Source organism: Ovis canadensis, chromosome 2 (assembly GCF_042477335.2).
Source record: "Ovis canadensis isolate MfBH-ARS-UI-01 breed Bighorn chromosome 2, ARS-UI_OviCan_v2, whole genome shotgun sequence".
Taxonomy (NCBI): Eukaryota; Metazoa; Chordata; class Mammalia; order Artiodactyla; family Bovidae; genus Ovis; species Ovis canadensis.
In genome coordinates, this window is record NC_091246.1 from 3,154,131 (window position 1) to 3,173,929 (window position 19,799).

At 54.5% G+C, this 19,799-nt stretch overlaps 1 protein-coding gene across 25 annotated transcripts in view; it reads left to right on the forward strand.

The window, feature by feature from the left end:
* CDK5RAP2 (CDK5 regulatory subunit associated protein 2) overlaps nucleotides 1–19,799 on the forward strand; it is a 184,064-nt gene that overhangs the window by 121,133 nt on the left and 43,132 nt on the right. For 13 of the 25 annotated variants that reach the window (XM_069575238.1, XM_069575236.1, XM_069575242.1 and 10 more), the window contains 3 exons: nucleotides 4,879–5,323; nucleotides 10,796–11,027; nucleotides 17,660–18,221. In XM_069575238.1, coding sequence (XP_069431339.1) covers nucleotides 4,879–5,323; nucleotides 10,796–11,027; nucleotides 17,660–18,221 — 1,239 coding nt within the window. Of the gene's footprint in view, nucleotides 1–4,878; nucleotides 5,324–10,795; nucleotides 11,028–13,999; nucleotides 14,123–17,659; nucleotides 18,222–19,799 lie in introns of all 25 variants that reach the window. The other 12 variants (XM_069575239.1, XM_069575237.1, XM_069575244.1 and 9 more) reach the window with 2 other exon arrangements.

A 19,799-nucleotide genomic window follows, 5' to 3' on the forward strand; every position in this document is an offset into this window, starting at 1 on the left:
CGGTCTTGCGTAACAGTGGACCTTGTCTGCAGGAGCGGCTGGCCTGCGTCCGCGGCCCTGCTCCGCCCTTCTCCACGCCCTGGCCCCTCTCTGTGCTGTGGTTCGGAAGTTGCCTTGACTTGTCTCTCTGGGTCTTACCTTCAGGGCAAGACGTTTGCCTGACTCTTCTTCCAGCCGTGGGAGCTGAATGCCTTCCGTGGGTGCCTCCCCTCTGGGTCTCCCCTGTCTCTGGCCTGTGGACGTGTCTAACTGGATTTGAGGCCTGTGTGTGCCTTGAGCACTTTTGCCTGCTCTGCGGCCTGTGCACGTGTCTGACTGGATTTGAGGCCTGTGTGTGCCTTGAGCACTTTCGTCTGCTCTGCGGTCATTTACACACGTTTAGTCCCTCAGTCGTGTCCGGCTCTTGGGCCCCCGCAGACTGTAGCCCACCAGACTCTGCTGTCCGTGGAATTCTCCAGGCAAGAATACTGGAGTGGTTTGCCCTGATTGCTCAGATGGTAGAGAATCTGCCTGTAACGTGGAAGACCCCGTTTCGATCCCTGGGTTGGGAAAATCGCCTAGAGTAGGGAATGGCTGCCCACTCCAGTATTCGTGCCCGGAGAATCCCATGGACAGAGGAGCCTGGCGGGCTACAGTCCGTGGGGTCACAAAGAGTCAGACACGACTGAGCGGCTAACACGGACCTCACTTCCACATGTGTCTAGGGCAGAGCGGGAGGGGCTCTGCATGCAATCACACCACGCTTGCAGCTGATGGGAGTCTCCCCGTTCGTTCTCTGCCCACAGCCAGGGTGTGCCCCGTGTCACACAGGCCTTGCGCTGGCTCCCTCCCGTAAGAGGGCTCAGCGCTCCCCGCCTGGCTCCCCAGCCGCGTCTGCCTGTCCTTCACAGCGTGTCTTCACTCTGTTCATGCTGCTGTGTCTGCTTAGAAGAAGGTTCCGCTTCCTCTCCCTCAGCTAACCTCTCGTCAACTCTGGAGGCCCCTTCCTGGCGCTCCTCTGCCACCCCCAGTGTGGACGCTCTGGGCTGCCTGCCCATAAGCCTGCCGACCTCCCACAGAGCGCGTCTCCCTGCGCGGCCTGTGGAGCGGTGGCTGGTGTGCGTATCACCCCCAACACCGGTCCTGCAGGCAATTCTGCAGCCCCAGCGCCCAGCACAGTGTCTGGCTCGGGAAACAACTCACAAGCGAGTCTTCTGGAACTGCTCCAGAGTCTTCTACATGCTGACTTGGTTTGGTTCCTGGGAGAGCAACGTCTTGAGATATAGACCTGGGTACAAGGGATTGATTTAGGATGTGACTGCAGGCAGCAGGAAGGAGGGATGCAGAGGGTAAGGGAGGGAGGGAGGCAAAGGTGGGAAGGCTGCAGTATGGTCTGGTTCCCGCTGTGGGCAGCCGGGCCGCTGTCCTGCCAGCCTCGCAGGGACAGTGTCCACCGTGTCGGAGCCAGTCCTCGGAAGCTCGGGGGACTGGGATGTTCACCCAGCAGCTCTTTCCCTCCCCTGGCTGAGAGTTCCCCCTGGAGCCGTGAATGAGCTCAGAGGGCCCTGGGAAAGGGCCCAGGGCTGCAGGGAGACGCCGGGGGCGCTGGAGGAGGGATCTTTGTCCAAAGGAGCTATTCCTGCCGTCGCAGCTGAAAGTCCAGGGAGGCCCGGGCTGTGCGGCAGGGGACGAGAGAGACATCTGCTCTCCACGCGTGCTTCGGTTTAATCCTCGCAGCACTCTGTGCAGGGAGACACCACGCGGGGAGACTCGGCTTTTGTGGTGTGTTTGTGGCGTGTGTCTGTGGCGTGTGTCTGTGGCGTGTGTCTGTGGCGTGTGTCTGGCGTGTGTCTGTGGCATGTGTCTGTGCTGTGTGTCTGGCGTGTGTCTGTGGCGTGTGTCTGGTGTGTGTCTGTGCTGTGTGTCTGTGGCATGTGTGTCTGTGGTGTGTGTCTGTGGCGTGTCTGGTGTATGTCTGTGGCGTGTGGTGTGTATCTGTGGCATGTGTCTGCGCTGTGTGTCTGTGCTGTGTGTCTGTGGCGTGTGGTGTGTGTCTGGTGTGTGTCTGGTGTGTGTCTGTGGCATGTGTCTGTGGCGTGTGTGTCTGTGACGTGTGTGTCTGTGGTGTGTGTGTCTGTGGTGTGTGTGTCTGTGGCGTGTGTGTCTGGTGTGTGTGTCTGTGGTGTGTGTGTCTGGCGTGTCTGTGGTGTGTGTGTCTGTGGCGTGTGTCTGTGGTGTCTGGCGTGTGTCTGTGGCGTGTGTCTGTGGTGTGTGTGTCTGGCGTGTCTGTGGTGTGTGTGTCTGTGGCGTGTGTCTGTGGTGTCTGGCGTGTGTCTGTGGCGTGTGTCTGTGGCGTGTGTGTCTATGGCGTGTGTCTGTGGTGTGTGTGTGTTGTGTGTCTGTGGCGTGTGTCTGTGGCGTGTGTCTGTGGTGTGTGTGGTGTGTGTGTCTGTGGCGTGTGTGTCTGGTGTGTGTGTCTGGTGTGTGTATCTGTGGTGTGTGTGTGTTGTGTGTCTGTGGCGTGTGTGTCTGTGGCCTGTGTCTGTGGCGTGTGTGTCTGTGGCGTGTGTGTCTGTGGTGTGTGTCTGTGGTGTGTGTGTCTGTGGCGTGTGTGTCTGGGGTGTGTGTGTGTCTGGTGTGTGTCTGTGGCGTGTGTGTCTGTGGCGTGTGTGTCTGTGGCGTGTGTCTGTGGTGTCTGGCGTGTGTCTGTGATGTGTGGCGTGTGTCTGTGGCGTGTGTCTGTGGCGTGTGTCTGTGGCGTGTGTCTGTGGCGTGTGTCTGTGGCGTGTGTGTCTGGGGTGTGTGTCTGGCGTGTGTCTGTGGTGTGTGTCTGTGGCGTGTGTGTCTGGCGTGTGTCTGTGGTGTGTGTCTGTGGCGTGTGTGTCTGTGGCGTGTGTGTCTGTCGTGTTCTGTGGTGTGTGTCTGTCGTGTTCTGTGGTGTGTGTCTGTGGTGTGTGTCTGTGGTGTGTGTGTCTGTGGTGAGTGTGTCTGTGGCGTGTGTGTCTGTGGCGTGTGTGTCTGGGGTGTGTGTGTGTCTGGCGTGTGTCTGTGGCGTGTGTCTGTGGCGTGTGTGTCTGTGGCGTGTGTGTCTGTCGTGTTCTGTGGTGTGTGTCTGTGGCGTGTGTGTCTGTGGCGTGTGTCTGTGGTGTCTGGCGTGTGTCTGTGGTGTGTGGCGTGTGTCTGTGGCGTGTGTGTCTGGGGTGTGTGTGTGTCTGGTGTGTGTCTGTGGTGTGTGTCTGTGGTGTGTGTCTGTGGCGTGTGTGTCTGTGGCGTGTGTCTGTGGTGTCTGGCGTGTGTCTGTGGTGTGTGGCGTGTGTCTGTGGCGTGTGTCTGTGGTGTGTGTCTGTGGCGTGTGTGTCTGTGGTGTGTGTCTGTGGTGTGTGTCTGTGGTGTGTGTCTGGGGTGTGTGTGTCTGTGGTGTGTGTGTCTGTGGCGTGTGTGTCTGGGGTGTGTGTGTGTCTGGTGTGTGTCTGTGGCGTGTGTCTGTGGTGTCTGGCGTGTGTCTGTAGTGTGTGGCGTGTGTCTGTGGCATGTGTGTCTGTGGCGTGTGTCTGTGGCGTGTGTCTGTGGTGTGTGTCTGTGGCGTGTGTGTCTGTGGCGTGTGTGTCTGTGGCGTGTGTCTGTGGTGTCTGGCGTGTGTCTGTGGTGTCTGGCGTGTGTCTGTGGCATGTGTGTCTGTGGCGTGTGTCTGTGGCGTGTGTCTGTGGCGTGTGTCTGTGGTGTGTGTGTCTGTGGTGTGTGTCTGTGGTGTGTGTGTCTGTGGTGTGTGTCTGGGGTGTGTGTGTCTGTGGTGTGTGTGTCTGTGGCGTGTGTGTCTGGGGTGTGTGTGTGTCTGGTGTGTGTCTGTGGCGTGTGTCTGTGGTGTCTGGCGTGTGTCTGTAGTGTGTGGCGTGTGTCTGTGGCATGTGTGTCTGTGGCGTGTGTCTGTGGCGTGTGTCTGTGGTGTGTGTCTGTGGCGTGTGTGTCTGTGGCGTGTGTGTCTGTGGCGTGTGTCTGTGGTGTCTGGTGTGTGTCTGTGGTGTCTGGCGTGTGTCTGTGGCGCGTGTGTCTGTGGCGTGTGTCTGTTGTGTGTCTGTGGTGTGCTCAGTCTCTGCTGTCATCCGGTCTCTGTGGCTGTGCGGTTGGCTCGTGTCCAGCTCTGCGATTCCGTGCACTGTACCACACCAGGCTTTCCTGTCCTTCACTGTCTCCTGGGGTTTGCTCAGATTCCTGTCCGTGGAGTCAGTGATGCTATCTAACCATCTCACCTTCTGTCGCCCCCTTCTCCTCCCGCCTTCAGTCTGTCTCAGCATCAAGGTCTTTCCCAGTGAATCGCCTCTCTGTATCAGGTGGTCAAAGACTCGCTGCACTTTCCTAGAACTGCAGTTAGAACTTGAAGCCATCTTTTCTGACTTCAGAGCCACGGCTCTTTCTGTCCACAGTGGTTCTCAGCGCCCCTTCATCCAGCAGCTTTACTGAGCACTAGTCATGCGCCCTGGTGGACCAGGCCACTCGTGGACCCGCCAGGTTGGCCATATTCATGCAAAGCCGTCCTTTCCCCTGGATGCAGGAATGGGCGGATCTTGCAGTTGTCATGAACACTTGATGACCCCGTTTGCTTCTCCTAAGCCCAGCCTGTATCCAGGTGGTCGTGTGGCCCCCTCGCGTGCTGGTCTCCTGTGTCAAAGCAGTTCTGTTCTCATCCGTGAAGCAGACATGTGGCGCCTCCTGGTGTGGCTGTCCGGAGGCGACCCGGATAGCCTCCTTGGCGTGGGTCCCGGCTCATGTCAGTGCTCACGGTGTTTAGATTCTGCAGAATCAGGGCCAGAATCAAGGGGGAAGCTTTGGAAGCTGGGCGGGGGAGGAGGGGGCAAGGCCAGAGCAGAAAGTGAGTCCTCCTGCTTCCTTTCCCTTCTGGAGAAACAGGCCAAACCTTCTGAAAGCGCTCTGTGAACGGCTTCTGGAACAGATGTGCTTGACGGAGCAGGAGGCTACGGAAGGACACCTTGGTGCTAAAACGGAAAAGATGCTGAGGCAGGCGGCTGTTCAGCTAAGAGGCCGTTCAGAATTCGGACATTTCATCCAAGCCAGCTCGTCTCCCGTGCCTCCTGATGAGCTGCAGTGGCCTCGGGGAGTCCAGCTGGCGCAGGGGGCTGAGGCGTCCAAAGCGGAGCAGAAAGACGCCTCCGTGCAGACCTCGGCCGTGGAGGGCGACACGCTCAGATCCGGACACGAGGGCCCGAGAGAGGCTTGGGAGGAGCAACCAGCAGACACCGTGTTCAGTGCTGGACGTTGGCTGGAGGAGCCCTGCAGGATGCTGGGGCGGCAGGCCACCGCCCCCGCCTTCCCCAGGAGGACCAAGAAAGTAAGCTCTCCCACCCGCTCCTTACTTAGTTATCTCCTGCCTACAGTCAAAACACTTAAAAATCACCTCCGATCCCACTACTTTTAAATATTTATCTAGTCTGGTGTCTCCCCTGCCTGTACTTATCTTGACCTCCACCTAGAGGTGTGTGTCCTTGCTCACCTCCCCCAAAGTGTTGCCAACATCTCTTCCCTCCCTCCCTCTCTGCCCCCCACCCAGCCCTCTCTTATTTATCTGTGTGCCACGACATGTATAAGGCTTCCCTGGTGGCTCAGATGGTAAAGAATCCACCTGCAATGCGGGAGACCCAGGTTCAGTCCCTGGATAGGGAATATCCCCTAGAGAAGGAAATTGGCTCTCGATTCCAGTATTCTTGTCTGGAGAATTCTTTGCACAGAGAAGCCTGGCGGGCCATAGTCAGTGGGGTCCCAAAGAACTGGACACAACTGAGTGGCTAACATACTTTCATGATATGTTTATGTTTTCATTATAAAAAGCAGAGTCACATTTATACATCTGCCTGTAGCTTCCTCCTTCATGTCACATATCAGGAACTTCTTTCCTTGTAATGGCTGCTGAGATTCCACTGTGGACGTATGCCAAAATCTGCATGATTTTACCCCGTTGATGGAGTTACTTTTCAGGTTGCAGTAAAACTGATAACCTGGCTTGACCTGCAGTAAAATAATAAGCTTTTAATCTGCAGTGAGGCTGTAATGACCTGACTTGAGTGACAGGGACGAGAACCTCGGTTTTCCTTTGTACAGACCTCGTGTCTGAGAGGCAGCGTTCTGCGGGCATCGTCTCCATGCTCTATGCTTACAGCCCCCGTTGGAGCTGAGGAAGCCAGGTCCCAAGTGCCAGTGGTCAAGGTTGGCTATTAGGGGGCTGAGCTGGGCCCCTCACTGCCTGGCTGCACAGCCGATCACTTTCCCTGGATCACCCTCCTCCCCGGCCCACGGTGGCCTGAGTGGTAGGGTCGGGTTTCAGTGGCCGAATGTCTGCAGTTTGCTTCACTCGAGATGCTTTCTCTAAGCCTGTCCTCTCACACCGTCCAATATGCCAGATGGTTAAAAGCCAGACTCTCCTGGCAATGTTTGAAATCCTTCTAAGGAGGAGGGGTTGGGGTTGAGGACCCCCATAGCAGGGAGATGGGAGTGGCCTGGTAGAGGAGGAGCGAGGTCGTGTTTGTGACAGGGCTCCAGCGACGGCTGCTGTCCCCTTGTTTCTGAGGGGTGTTTTGTGTCTGAGAAATAACTGTATACACTGCTTCATAGCATCAGAATGGAGAATTAAGTTTATTTTCTGACCACTAAATTACTGCTTTTGTGCCTACCAAAGAGAGTTAGATATATCATTAGCAAAATTGCTTTTGATTGTTTTAAATTATGCACCAAGACTGTGATTTCTAGAAAAGGGTTTTCTAGAGATTTCAGTAGAGACCAAAAAAAAGAGACGTTGCCGTTATATTAACACTACTCGAGATGCAAATGTGTGCAATTTGGCTGGAATAGAAATGCTCTCATCTGCCCCAGCTGGTTTAGTTTGTACCTGCGTACTAGGAAAACGAGATTTCGTGTGTGCGTGCGTGAGTTTTTCCCCGCTATTTGTGTGGGAGATAGCATCTTATATTCAGGAAAATTGGATAATCAAATGAACTTAATTTCCCCAAATATATTGAAGAAAAGTTTCCATTTGGAATTATCTTCTCGTTGGTGTCTTCGAAAGGAAGTCTACTGTGTTTATGTTTTTGCATCTGTTGTATATGCCTGCAGCTTGAGATTTCTATCCCTGTAGCATCACGTTTAATCTTCTCACCAAGCACACGAGTGAGGTAGGTATCACCTCCATTTTGCACAGGAAGAAATGCAAGCTCTGGAAGGCTCAGAAAATTGTCCCGAGTGACTCAGCTGTTGAGAGGAGCAGCAGGCGTGCCCCATTGAGTCTGGCTTTAAAGGCAGACAGGGATGTGATAACCCCCCCTTTCTCAGGAACGGGGAAGCCTCATAGCAGCAGTGTGGCCTCCCATCTATGCAAAGTTGAAGAAAATTTAATGGTTTTCTTTGTGGCTTTTGGTTAGTCAAGGAGTCAGTAATCCTCAAACTTAAGCTGGAACTCTGGCACCCTGTTAAGAAGAACATCTTTGCAGCCCAGGGGTGAAACAGGGAAATGAGACCTACTTCTGGTTCGGTTACAGAGGTGAGATGCTGTACAGATACACCTGTGATTCCGCTGGGCCTGGCTGCTCACCTGCTCTGAGTCCTTGGGGCAGTCACCTGACTTTCAGGGGCTCCAAGGGGATCCTGTGACCTGGCACCCGGGGCTGGTGTCCTGGCTCAGATAGGCAGTATGCGGTCAGTGCCGCATGCCATGTCCCTGGTAGGAGCTCAGGGTATGCGTGTCCCTGTCCCCGTTCCCTCCCCAAGTGAGAGATCCAGGATGACGTCTTCAATAAGGTGGTAGGTGGGACTCTGTTCGGCATCCATAAGGTAGCATTCTGGGTGGTGTTATTTTGGAAACGGCGTTAGGGTGACTGACGGCTGCCTTCTAGCCTGAAATTGACTTTGGCATTTGTGCGCTTGGAGCCGTCTTCTCTGCTGCCATATGATACACAGATTCAGATCCAGGAATAAAGATCGGTGGAGACGGAGGGCCAAGCAAATGATTGTCATTTTCCAGTCCTCTTTGATGAGGCGTCCACCCCCTCCCAAGTGTCCCCGTCACCGCCGCAGGCTGTTCTTGTCCTGGAACCTCTTCTCTCCTCTTGCCTGGAATTTCAGGGTAGAAAGGGTCTCACTTTCCTTAACCGGGCAGTAATGTCTGAAGAGCTTGTTTGAGGTTCAGCTCTGCAACCTTCTTAGTGTTCGATCCTGAACTGGTTGGTTGTGGTCTCAGTTCTCTGTCCAGAAAGTAGGCATAATAACTGCTCTTACCCTGTGAGCTCCAGAAATGCAGACTTGAGCGGAGGATTACGGAAGAAAATGCTGGAAAGCATCGGATGTCCTAGAGCGTGCAGGAAGAACTCCATCTTCTTTCCTTCCTGAGAGGCTTGGCTGATTTCCTCCTTCCCAAGTTTCCCAACCTTTAGCAGCCACAGTCAGGTATAGACCGTGTCTTTCTCCCAGGTGGAAGCCCTGAACCCCTTAGCAGTCACTTCTTTCTCTACCTGTGCACCCCTAGCTGTAGGCGACCACCAAGCTTTATTCTGTGTCTATAAATTTGTCTGTTCTGGATGTCTCATGTAAATGGAATCACGCGGTCTGTGATCTTTGGTGATGGGCTTCTTCCACTTCGCATAACTTTTTCAAGAGTCGCTCATGTTGTAGGAGGTGGCCATGGTTCATTTCTCTTTATGGCCTGATAGTCCAGTGTGTGGATATACCACGGCTTATTTATTCAATCATCAGTTGATGAACATTTGAACATTATGGATAATGTTGCTGTGGACATTCATGTACGAGTTTTTGGATGTACATGTGTTTTTATTTCTCTGGGGTGTCTCTCTAGGAGTGGAATTGCTAGGTCACATAGTCACTCTGTTTAATGGTTTGAGAAACTGCCAGACTCTCTCTAAAGTGGCTGTAGCTAGTTTACAGAAGTTTTCACCAGGATGTGAGGGCTCTAATTCTGCCCCATTCTCACTAATGATCATTATTAGCTTTTTTATTTTAACCATCCTAAGGGGTAGGGGGAGAAGGCAGTGGCACCCCACTCCAGTACTCTTGCCTGGAAAATCCCATGGACGGAGGAGCCTGGTAGGCTACAGTCCATGGGATCTCTAAGAGTCACACACGACTGAGCGACTTCACTTTCACTTTTCACTTTCATGCACTGGAGAAGGAAACGGCAACCCACTCCAGTGTTCTTGCTTGGAGAATCCCAGGGACAGGGGAGCTTGGTGGGCTGCCGTCTATGGGGTCGCAAAGAGTTGGACACGACTGAAGTGACTTAGCAGCAAGGGGTAGGGGGTGGTGGTATTTCGCTGTGATTTGATTTGCAGTTTCCTAATGACAGAGGAGTGTCTTTTCACCTGCTTATTGGCCTTTTATGTGTCTCCTTTTGAGAAACGTATTTCAAGTGGTTTGCCCACCTTTTAATTAAGTTACTTGTGTTTCTATTACTGAGTTGTAGTTCTTTCTGAATCCTAGATTCACATCTTTCTTCTCAGCTTTTGAGTTTGTTTAAACTTCCTCCACTCGAGGGGCACTCCCACGTGGCCTCCTAAGATAGCGCCTGCAGGTTCATTCCACGCCTAGTTGTTGAGCACCTGCCGTATTTGAGTTCTTAGGCTGGAAGCTGTGGAGAGAGCACAGCTTCTGGTGCAGAAGACAGATGGAGATGCATAGACACTTATCATGATGGTCCTAATATTTTCCAAGGAGAATTCCGAGAGAGCAGTGAGTACATAGCAGAGGAACCAAGGCCCATTCTCTTGAGGAAGGTGCGTTTGAACTGAATGCTAATGAATGTATCGGGATTAGTGGGAGAGGTGGGGGTGGGCAAGAAAGAGTGTTCTAGGCAGAGGAGACGGCCTGTGCTGAGGCCCCAAGTGGAGGGACCCGAGCGCTCTGAGGAAGCGGTAGGAGGTCCCTGTGGCCAGGGAGCGGGGGTGTGGGGGAGCGTCTTGGAGTTGGGTGGTGGCCGCAGAAGATGAGAAGAGGCAAAAGAATTCAGAGACAGCCTGGGGGTTGGAACCAGTGGAAGCTGGCACATGATGAAGGCAGGTGATGCCCGTAAAGGGAGTTTTAACAGTGGCGCCCAGGTTCGGGGCTGTGCAGCAAGTGGAAGCTGCCGTAACTACGCAGGCAGAGGCTGTCGGAGCGGGTCGGGGTGTGGCCTGGGGTGAAGGAATCAAAGAGCTGAGCTTTTGGATTCTGCAGGCAGAGGGTGTCGGAGCGGGTCGGGGCGTGGGGGCCCGGGGTGATGGAATCAAAGAGCTGAGCTTTTGGTTGACTTGGGAGGGCATGTATAGGGTGGGCGGGTCAGGAGCCGTGGGCCTGAGAAATAGCCGTGGAGCCATGTAGCCCCAAAAACCTTAGCAAGGGTGGTTCTTGTGGCCTGGAGTGGGAGGCAGGTTGTTTTGGGTTGAAGAAAGGATGGGAAATGAGGACACAGATAAGGAGCTTTCCCAGACGCTCCTTCTGGGAAGGAGCTCCTTCTGGGGAGTGTTGCCCAGAAGACTGCGCTGGGAAACGGTTGCTATACGGAGAGTGTCTGGAACGTGCAGAGACGCCAGGCTGGGGCCAGAAGGTGTCGAGGGGGAAGAGCTTGGCCTTTGTCAGTCAGAGGGGGGACCTCTGGAGGCTGGAGGGTTCAGAGGGGGCACCTGCAGAGACACAAGCTCTGTGGGCTGGGGGTAAGCGGAGAGGCCGTGGCCCGACAGCCGCTCTGAGTCCTGTTGTCTGAGGTCGGCTCGAGTGGGTCGACTGCGGCCAGGGAGGGTGGTCATTGTTCTCCCGGGTGTGCTTTCAGGATGCAAAGAAGTCGCGCCTGCCCGTCCTGATAAAGCCATCACGATCGCTGGGCAGCGTGTGCCGGCTCCCTGCCTCCCAGGAGGCGGTGGCCCACCTGCAGGCCCAGGTCCTGAAGCTGCAGGGGGAGCTGAAGGAGCTGAAACTCCGCAACAAGCAGCTTCACCAGAAGTTAATTCTGGCAGAAGCAATGACAGAGGGGCGGCCGGCGCCGGAGGAAGAGCTCCCGAAAGGTAAGCACCAAGGAAAACGTGTCCTCCGCGAGAAGACGGACGGCCCGGCAGCGCGGCCCAAAATGTCAGCCGTGTTGTTTGGAATTGCAATAGGTTGGAGGATAATTTCCTGAGTTGCTGTGCCTAATCTTGACTTGACAAATATATAATCGAGGGGACACAGTCAGGAAAGTGCGTCCTTTGTCTTCATTTTGTTCTGGGGGGGGCAGAGGAGGACGGGTCGTGCTCCCAGGCCTTGCAAGGTCACGCTCCCTTCACTTGTGATTGTCTCGGGGGCTCCAGTCGTGGCGTGACTTGAATCTGCGTTGTTCCCCCCTGCCCCAACCCTGGCACCATCTGTGGGGGCCTAAGTCATCTTTGCAGCATTCTCTGAAAGGGTGGGCCATGGTTGTTTGGGTTCTTCAGGGCTAATTGCAAACCCTGCTGACCTTATGGCTTCTAGAATTGACCTGCCTGCCTACTCCCTTGGAACCTGCTGTCTCTGCTCTCCTGGGAGCTGCCCAGATAGCCCTTGGGGTCCAGAGTCTCTGGCTGGGGACCTCAGTGCGGCCCCCAGCCCAAGACAGTGGTGTGTGGACGTGTTGCCCCTTTGAGAGTGAGGAAAGCTGAGGGCCCTCTCACGGAGCAGGCAGGGCAGCACACATGTAGCAGCATCTGTCATCTTCAAAGTGTTCCTGAACCCCCAGCAGCACTTTTGCTGGATCCTGATGCTGAACTTCTGCTGTGAGCGGATGACACCGGCCCACGATAGCAAGAACAGTGATCTTTCACGTAGTTATTCAGAAAGGACGCATCAGATCCTCCTGTGTGCCGGGCACCGGCGAGATAGTGGGCATAAGAGACCAAGTCTGGGTCCAGCGTATATATCACAGGGGCAGGAAGAAAACACACTGTGAGCAACACTTGCTCCTTGGAAGGAAAGCTGTGACCAACCTAGACAGCATATTAAAAAGCAGAGACATTACTTTGCCAGCAAAGGTCCATCTGGTCAAAGCTGTGGTTTTTCCAGTAGTCACGTATGGATGTGAGAGTTGGACCATAAGGAAGGCTGAGCACTGAAGAATTGATGCTTTTGACCTGTGGTGCTGGAGAAGACTCTTGAGAGTCCCTTGGACTGCAAGGAGATCCAACCAGTCCATCCTAAAGGAAATCAACCCTGAATACTCACTGGAAGGACTGATGCTGAAGCTGAAGCTCCAATACTTTGGCCACCTGATGCGAACATTAGACTCACTGAGAAAAGACTGTGATGCTGGGAGGGCTTGGGGGCAGGAGGAGAAGCGGACGACCGAGGATGAGATGGCTGGATGGCACCACTGACTCGATGGACATGAGTTTGAATGAACTCTGGGAGATGGTGAAGGACAGGGAGGCCAGAAGTGCTGCAGGCCATGGGGTCACAGAAAGTCAGACAGGACTGAGCAACTGAACAACAGCAACCTCTGCGGGAAGGCGGGGTCGGCAGCAGGGTGATCTCATAGCGTGAGCCGCAAAACCGGAGTTCTTAGTGAAGAGAGACGGTCTGGGCTTCAGAGATGAGCAAAGGCACTCACGCATTTCTAGGCCCATGGTACAAGGGAGGAAGGAGAGATGCACCCACTCCCGGGGAGGCTGCCGGAGAAGCAGTGCCAGGGAACGGCTGCAGGCCGACGTGGATGGTTGCATCCGAGTCGTTCGGGGCTGGGGGCCTCTGCCTGCCTGTGGCAGTAAATAGTCAAATGAGTGCCTGTTACTTCCTGAGCCGCGCTGTCCACTTTACACACGTGGTCTCACTGAATCCTCCTCCCAGTCCTGTGAGCAGGTACACTAGTTATTCCCACTTGATCACCGAGGCAGCAGTTTCAGAGATAAAGGGACTTGGCTAGGGGCACACTGTGGGCTGACATCCCAGCCGGAACCAGCTGCCTTGTTTCAGAGCCTTTACTTTACCCCCAGTGTTTCCCAGAGCCTGGTGCACGATTCTGTGTGTGCAGATTTTGTGATGATCTGTAGCCAACAGCGTCTTCCATTCGATTTTAGTTTCTCTTGGGTTTGAGGCTTCCCAGGTGGCTCAGTGGTAAAGAATCCACCTCCCAATGCAGGAGACTGGATTTGACCCCTGGGTTGGGAAGATCCCCTGGAGAAGGAAATGGCAACCCACTCCAGTACTCTTGCCTGGAGAGCCCCATGGACGGAGGAGCCTGGCGGGCTGCCATCCCACAGGGTCGCAAAAGATGCGATTTCAGTGGCAACCCAGCAGTGTCTTGGCTTTAGCACAGTTGAGGTTTTAAGATCGGCCTCCGTTGAAGTAGGCCTTAGGTAGGATGCCTCTTCCTTTCCTCCTTCCTTTCCCAGAGTCCTTCATCCATCCATCTGTCCATCCATCCACCCACCCATCCACCCAGGCATCTATTCACAGTCAGTGAACGTTCTCCAGGCGCCTGCGATGCTCCTGGCTGCCTGCACACAGTGGAGGAGAGAAGGGAAGGAGATGCAGGCCCTGCCTTCTGAGGGTAACCTGTTAAGTCCATCAGGGCGGCAGGAGTGGGGCTGCCCTGGGGAGGAAGGAGACGCGCTGAGTCGCACTGGGGCCCTGGCACCTTGCCCGGGGCTTGCCGTTTGCACTGAACAATGTTCTGATTTCTTGCTGAGGCCCGGGGGTGCCTTGGCCAGGTGCTACTTCGGCAGCTGCCCGGTGGGCCCTGGGGGCCTCTCTTCTTGGGAAGGGTGGGCATAAGTCTGTAGAATTCATTTTCTCACTCACGGTTTTTCGAGAGCCTGGGCTTAAACCATTTCAGACAAGCTGCGGTGTATTTATGCTTTTTATGTCCTGTTATGGCAGCTCGATAGATTAATTTTATCTTATAAATTGCATTTTGCCTCCCCAGCGTTTTCATTCTCCCTGTTGTATCTTTGTGTTCTTCTTAGTTGCTTGGCTAAGTTTCAAGCCGAGGGTTTTACTTATTTTGCTCTCTCTCTGCGGATGCCTGTAGCCCAGCGCCTCGTGGGAACAGCCTACCAGGTCGGGCCGGGAAAGCAGGGAGGCCTGGAAGCCACGCCCCGCGTCTGGAGAGACAGGGAAGGGGACGAGGAGCAGCAGGCTGCCCACGAGCCCGGTCAGCATTCACCCCCTGTGCCTGCTGACCAGCTGCTGTGTGCTGGGCACCATTTGGGAGTTTCATGTGAGAACCAGGACTGGGCCCTGCAGTGGGCATCTTGGGGCGTCTTCGCTGTCCCCGTTAACAAAGGAGGAGGGAGGTTGGGGTTTTGAAAGAGAATTGGTCCAGGGCCACCTGGCTGGTAGGTAGGTGGACGAGTCGTGGCTCGCTGGGTGTCTGTCCGAGCGGACAGTCTGTTTGTCTGACACTTCTACCAGGCAGTGGGCTAGGCTCTGGTGGTTTGGCCTCAGAGGACACAGCCCTGTCCAGGCTCTGGGGAGACCCTGGGCTGTGGGCCCTGTTCCCAGTGGCGTACGCTTCCCGAAGCCTCCAGTCAGGGTGCTGACGACATGCTCCCAGGCTTCCAAGGGCCCTGGGCTTTGAGGAGAAAGCCACTCTCCCGGGTAATCAAGTGCCCCTTAGCTGCATTGTAGGGAGGTCCGGAACTTCAGTGTTTCCTGTAACGTAAATCAGTGGCCCTGGGGACCGCTACTGTACAGCAAAGAGATTGAATTATGCACAGAAACACCCTTTTCTACATTCTTTTCCATGGTGGTTTATCACAGAATTGTGGATACAGCTCCCAGGGCTGTACCCAGGACCTTGTGTTTATCCATTCTGAATGTAGCAGTTTGTATCCGCCAGGCCGGAACTCCCCGTCCAGCCTTCCCCCTGCCCCTCCTCCCTCTTCTCTGTCTGTGAGTCTGTCCTGCTTCACAGACAGGCTCGTCTGTGCTGTACTTTAGAGTCTACTTAGGAGTGACGTCGCAGGGTGTGTGTCTGTCTCTCTCTGGCTCACTTAGTGTGACCATCTCTGGCTGTGTCCAAGTTGCCGCAAGTGGCAGCATCTTGTCCTTTTTACAGCTGAGTAGTATTCCATTCCGCATACGCACCCCATCTTTATCCATCTGCCCATAGACATGTAGGTTTTTTCCATGCTTTGGCTACCGTGAATAGTGCTATGCAGTTATTTTTAAATGAAAAAAAAAAAAAACCAAAACTCCTGCTTTGGAACCTTATGACGGGCTCCAGAGCAGACTGCAGAGCCGCGTGGCCGTGCTGGCGCTGAGCTGTGAGACTCGCTGTGTACTGGCCCAGGTGCCCGGGAGTCAGCCCTTGCCTCTGCGAAGGCACAAATTGCTGTAGCTGAGGAACATTTCTGAGGTCAAAATTTTGAGAGTCAAGTGTCTAAAGGAGCTGTAAGGTTGTGCAAGTGGGAGTGTGAGGAGGACAGCTCCTAGCTGTGATGGGAGTGTGTCTGTGCGTGTGCGTGTCTAGACAGCAGAGGTGGCCACAGTCTGTATCACAGAAGGACACTTGTACGGGGCTTCCATTTGTCTTTGCCTCACGATTACTTACGGAAAGTCATCAGAACTGATCTTTATTCCCATGAGTGAACATCACTTCTGCCATGAAATTCCATTATCAGGAGGTTGTTAGAACAAAGCTATTTCCTTGCCTTGGAGTGTGACTCATAGGAAAAAAGTCTTGTTGAGCTTTCTCCCTCTGTCTCTCTCATACACGTTCAGCCAGCAGGACTCCCTGAGTCCCTTCTCTGTCCCAGGCCCCAGGCCAGACCCTGGAGAAGCAGAGATGAATGACATGGTCTCCACCCTGAAGGCCCTCAGAGCTAGTGATTATAACACATCTTGTGCAGTAGAAATGCTCTGTTAGGAATGCTTTCCTGAGGTCACGTAGCAGTGGCTTTCTAAAATTCAGAAGTTTATTTTATGGTATTTGCATCGTGAGCAAGGACAAGAATGGGCTTACAGCCACGAGGAGCAGCTGCAGAACCCAGAAGCTGGGTGAGACAGCCTGACAAGGACATGTATACGCCTTTCCTTCTGCGTGGTCTCCTTGGTCATCTCAACCAGCGTACCCTGCTGCCTTGCCCACGTTTCCCGAAGTCCACAAGCCTCTGCTCACGTGTCTCTCCTGGAATAGGCGTCCTCTCCCGTCTTTGAACACCTTCAGGAAAGCAAAGCATAATCATATTGGTTGGTCTCCCTCACTACTGTGTGCCAGACATTGTTAGCCTTTTTTGCGGATTCTGTCCCATTGGATACTAAAGACAAAAGCAGAATACAGGGTGCTCTCTCCCTTTTGCGGATGAAGCTTCTGAGGCTCAGAGAGGCTAAGGCACTTGCCTAAGGTCACATAGCCATTAAGTGATTAGAGCCTTCGTGTGAAACCAGATCTGTTGGCTTTCAGAGACAGTTGTTTCTCCTATGTTCTGCTGCCTCTTACGTAGGCAGACAGGTGCTTGTACTCAGCTGAGCTTTCCCTTGGATGGCAGGCAGTGTGGCGTGTGGTTAAGGACGGATGCTCTAGACTCAGGCCTGAGCTTGAAGCCTTACAACAACAAACGAGATACTGCTTGGGGAAACCAGAGCTCTGGGCAGTGAGCTCTCACCTGAGTCTGTGCAGCCAGCAAGCGGCCCCGCTGGGTGTGAGCCCCCTCTGCTTTGTCTTCAAAGCTGTGTGTTCTTCCTGCAGCACCACCCTGCCTCTCACAGGAGTTTGGCTGCAAACGTGGGGATTTAAACTAGCTGTAAGGAGATGTTTCCTGGCAGGATTATGAGTCAGCCAAATACCTCCTCGCTGTAGGGGACATCACGGCATCTCCCAGAAGCTGGTAGACATGGAGACGAGGTGACTTCTCATCTGCCGAGGATTTCAGAATTGCTCGTCTTTGATGTTACTTCACTCTTTGTCCAGCGTTTGTCCGCCCTTCATTCACGTCTGGTCTGGGCTGGGTGCTGTACGAGGCGCTGAGCATGTGAAGATGAAAGGCCAGTTCCTGCTGGGGAGGAACATGCAGCCCAGTAAGGGAAAGGAGCCCAGTGACTAGCTGCCGTGCAAATGAATGAGCCAGATGTCCGTCCTGTGCCGGCGCCCGGCGCCCGGCGCCCGGCGCGCGATCGTGTCTGTTGTGGGTGTTACGTGTCAGGTACCATGGAAGCGCAGTGGGGAGTGACTGTTTTGCGTAGTTTGAACATCGGTTCGCAGAGAAGGACAATCAGATTTGGGTGCTGAAGGATGAGTAGGAGCTCGTTGAGCGGGAGTAAAGTAGGTGGCCAAGGGGGAACAGCACATGCAGAAGCCGGGAGGCATGAGCAGCCTGCTGTATGCAGGGAATGATGGTTGCTTTAGTAGGGAGTCTGCGTAGGTGGTGGCTGAACGTGTCCCTGCAAAGGTTGCCTGGAACTTGATCATGGAGGGTCTCAGATACTGTGAGAAGTTTGGACTTAATCCTCAAGATGGTAGGGGGCTGGGTGAGGTATAGGTGGGGTGGTTGGTTATCAGGGTGTAATTCACTTTTCAGCATAGTAGCTCTGAGGAGGAGGCTGGATTGAGAAGGAAGAGGGAAGGACTCGAGCCAGAGGGGCTTGGCAGGAGGCTCCCATGGTCTCTGCTCGGTGGGGGCTGTGAGCCAGGGCAGAGGGCTAGATTTAAGCAGTGGAGAGACTGACATAAACGTGGTTTGATTTCCAGGCTCTGAAGTTTACCAGCCAGATGACCCTGCCATCTTGCCACCAGGCGACGAGGACCCCTCTGAAGACTTCCCAGCTACACACTTGAGTTCCAACAGTCAGTTCTCCACTAAAATCAGTGTGGTTGGGACTGACCCGCTGGAGAGCACTGATACCTCCAACGATAAAGAAAACTTAGAACGGAAAATCTGTGACCTGGAAACGGAGCTCGAGGGCTACCGGAGCTTCATCCTGCAGCTGCAGAGGCACTCCCGGTTCAGCGAGGCCGTCATCACGGTCTTGTGTGGGACGGAAGGGGCCCAGGACGGCTTGAACAAGTCCAAGGGCAGTGCCGACGAGGAAGAAATGACCTTCTCGAGTTTGCGCCAGGTCCGTTATGTGAAACACATGAAGATCCTCCACCCGCTGGCGCCAAAGATGATGGACGGCGGGCGGCTGGAGAGCCTCGGACAGCAGCTGGTGGGCCAGGAGTGTGAGCTGCAGCAGGAGCAGAATTTGAACGTGGAGCTTTTCGGTGGAATCCATAACCTGCAGAATAAGATCAGAGACCTCTCGTCCTCCAGGTACGTCCCACCTCTGCCTTTCCCCACGTTGCCACTAGGTGGGCGCCCCTGACCTGGGGAGGGGTGCTGCCCTGCAGGGGCGTTGGGCATGTGCCAGGGAAGTCTTTGTGGCCCGGCTGAGGCAGTTCCTCCTTGGAAAAGACGCCGATGCTGGGAGGGATTGAAGGCAAAAGGACAAGAGGGCAGCAGAGAACAAGATGGTTAGATCACATCACCAACTCAATGGACCTGAATTTAAGCAAACTCTAGGAGATACTGGAGGACAGGGGAGCCTGGTGTGCTGCAGTCCATGGGGTCTCAAGAGTCGGACATGACCTAGCCACGGCACAACAACAGTAACAGCAGGGCAGCCACGCCTTCGGGGAGGTGGCGTGGGAGGCCGCGGAACCTGGCGGTGTCCACACTCGGCCTGTGCCTTCGGGAATTGGCCGAGCAGGTCTTGTCCTCCTCAGGTCGGGGGGGGCAGGGTGAAGGTTCTAGACCGGCCACTTGGTGAGTCATAGTATGGTTGCTAAATGGCAGTGTTTGCTCCTGACCCTGTTAAGGGCTCTTACTGTCCTGCAGGGGAGGGGGTGGGGAAACTGCTGTCCTAGGCAGGGTGGGGAGAAAACAATAGTGTCTATCTCTACCCTTTAAGGCCATCTCAGAGAAATAAGCCTGTGCTGGGAGAGAAGAATTCTTGGGTCGTGAAGACATGTTTTATGGGCTTGGAGACACACAGTTTTGCTTCATGAGATCTGGCAAGCATGGGGTCATTTGTAAAGCTGACCTTCACTCGTCACTAATTTGAGACAGACACGTTGTTCAGAATTGTCAGGAGCCACAGTGCGTTTTTCAGGGCTTCCCATGCAGTGTGATTGAAGGCAGCTGGTGTTTATTGAAGGGCAGCCTTGTCAGACCCCACGTTAGGCACTGTTCTAACTGAACCCCCACAGCCACCTGAGAAGAGGTGTTCTCAGACCCTGTGTTTGTAGACGAGGAAATGGAGCCTCAGAGAGGCTGCCGTGCCTGAGAAGGCGGCCCGGGAGGGTTCGTGGAGCCCAGGGTTTGTCTCATTCGTTAAACTGGCCCTATTTGCGGTGTTGTGGTCACGTGACCTCTCTGCTCACGTGGGCTCGAAGGTGGTCACTGCTCATCATTTCAAGGGATGTAGTGAAGCGAGGGGTCGGGGTCTCTGCCCAGCCACTCTGGGGCCACCTTCCTGCAGCTGCAGTCGGTAAGGAAGACGGAGCCCCGCTTCCCTCCACTTGCGCTTTTCTCAGCGTCGGTGGATCCTCGCGGGCTCACATGGGCAGACGGGCTACCCGAGGCCGTGACGCCTGGTTCAGTTAGGCTTTGAAGGCGGAGCCCTATCAAGTCACAAACCTTCACCATTTAACCGACTTTGCCACCTCTAAGAGGCAGTTTTCTCTCCTGTAAAGGGAGATATTCGTGCATTTGTTACGTGCGAGGAATAGGCGACTTATGAAACACGCCTACTTCCGGGGCTCACCGGCCTCGGTTCCCCTGTGCGTGGCCGTCAAGGTCAGAGTCGCCTTGTGGCCCTCCCTCCAGGGCTCAGTCCTCGTCTTGTTTTCT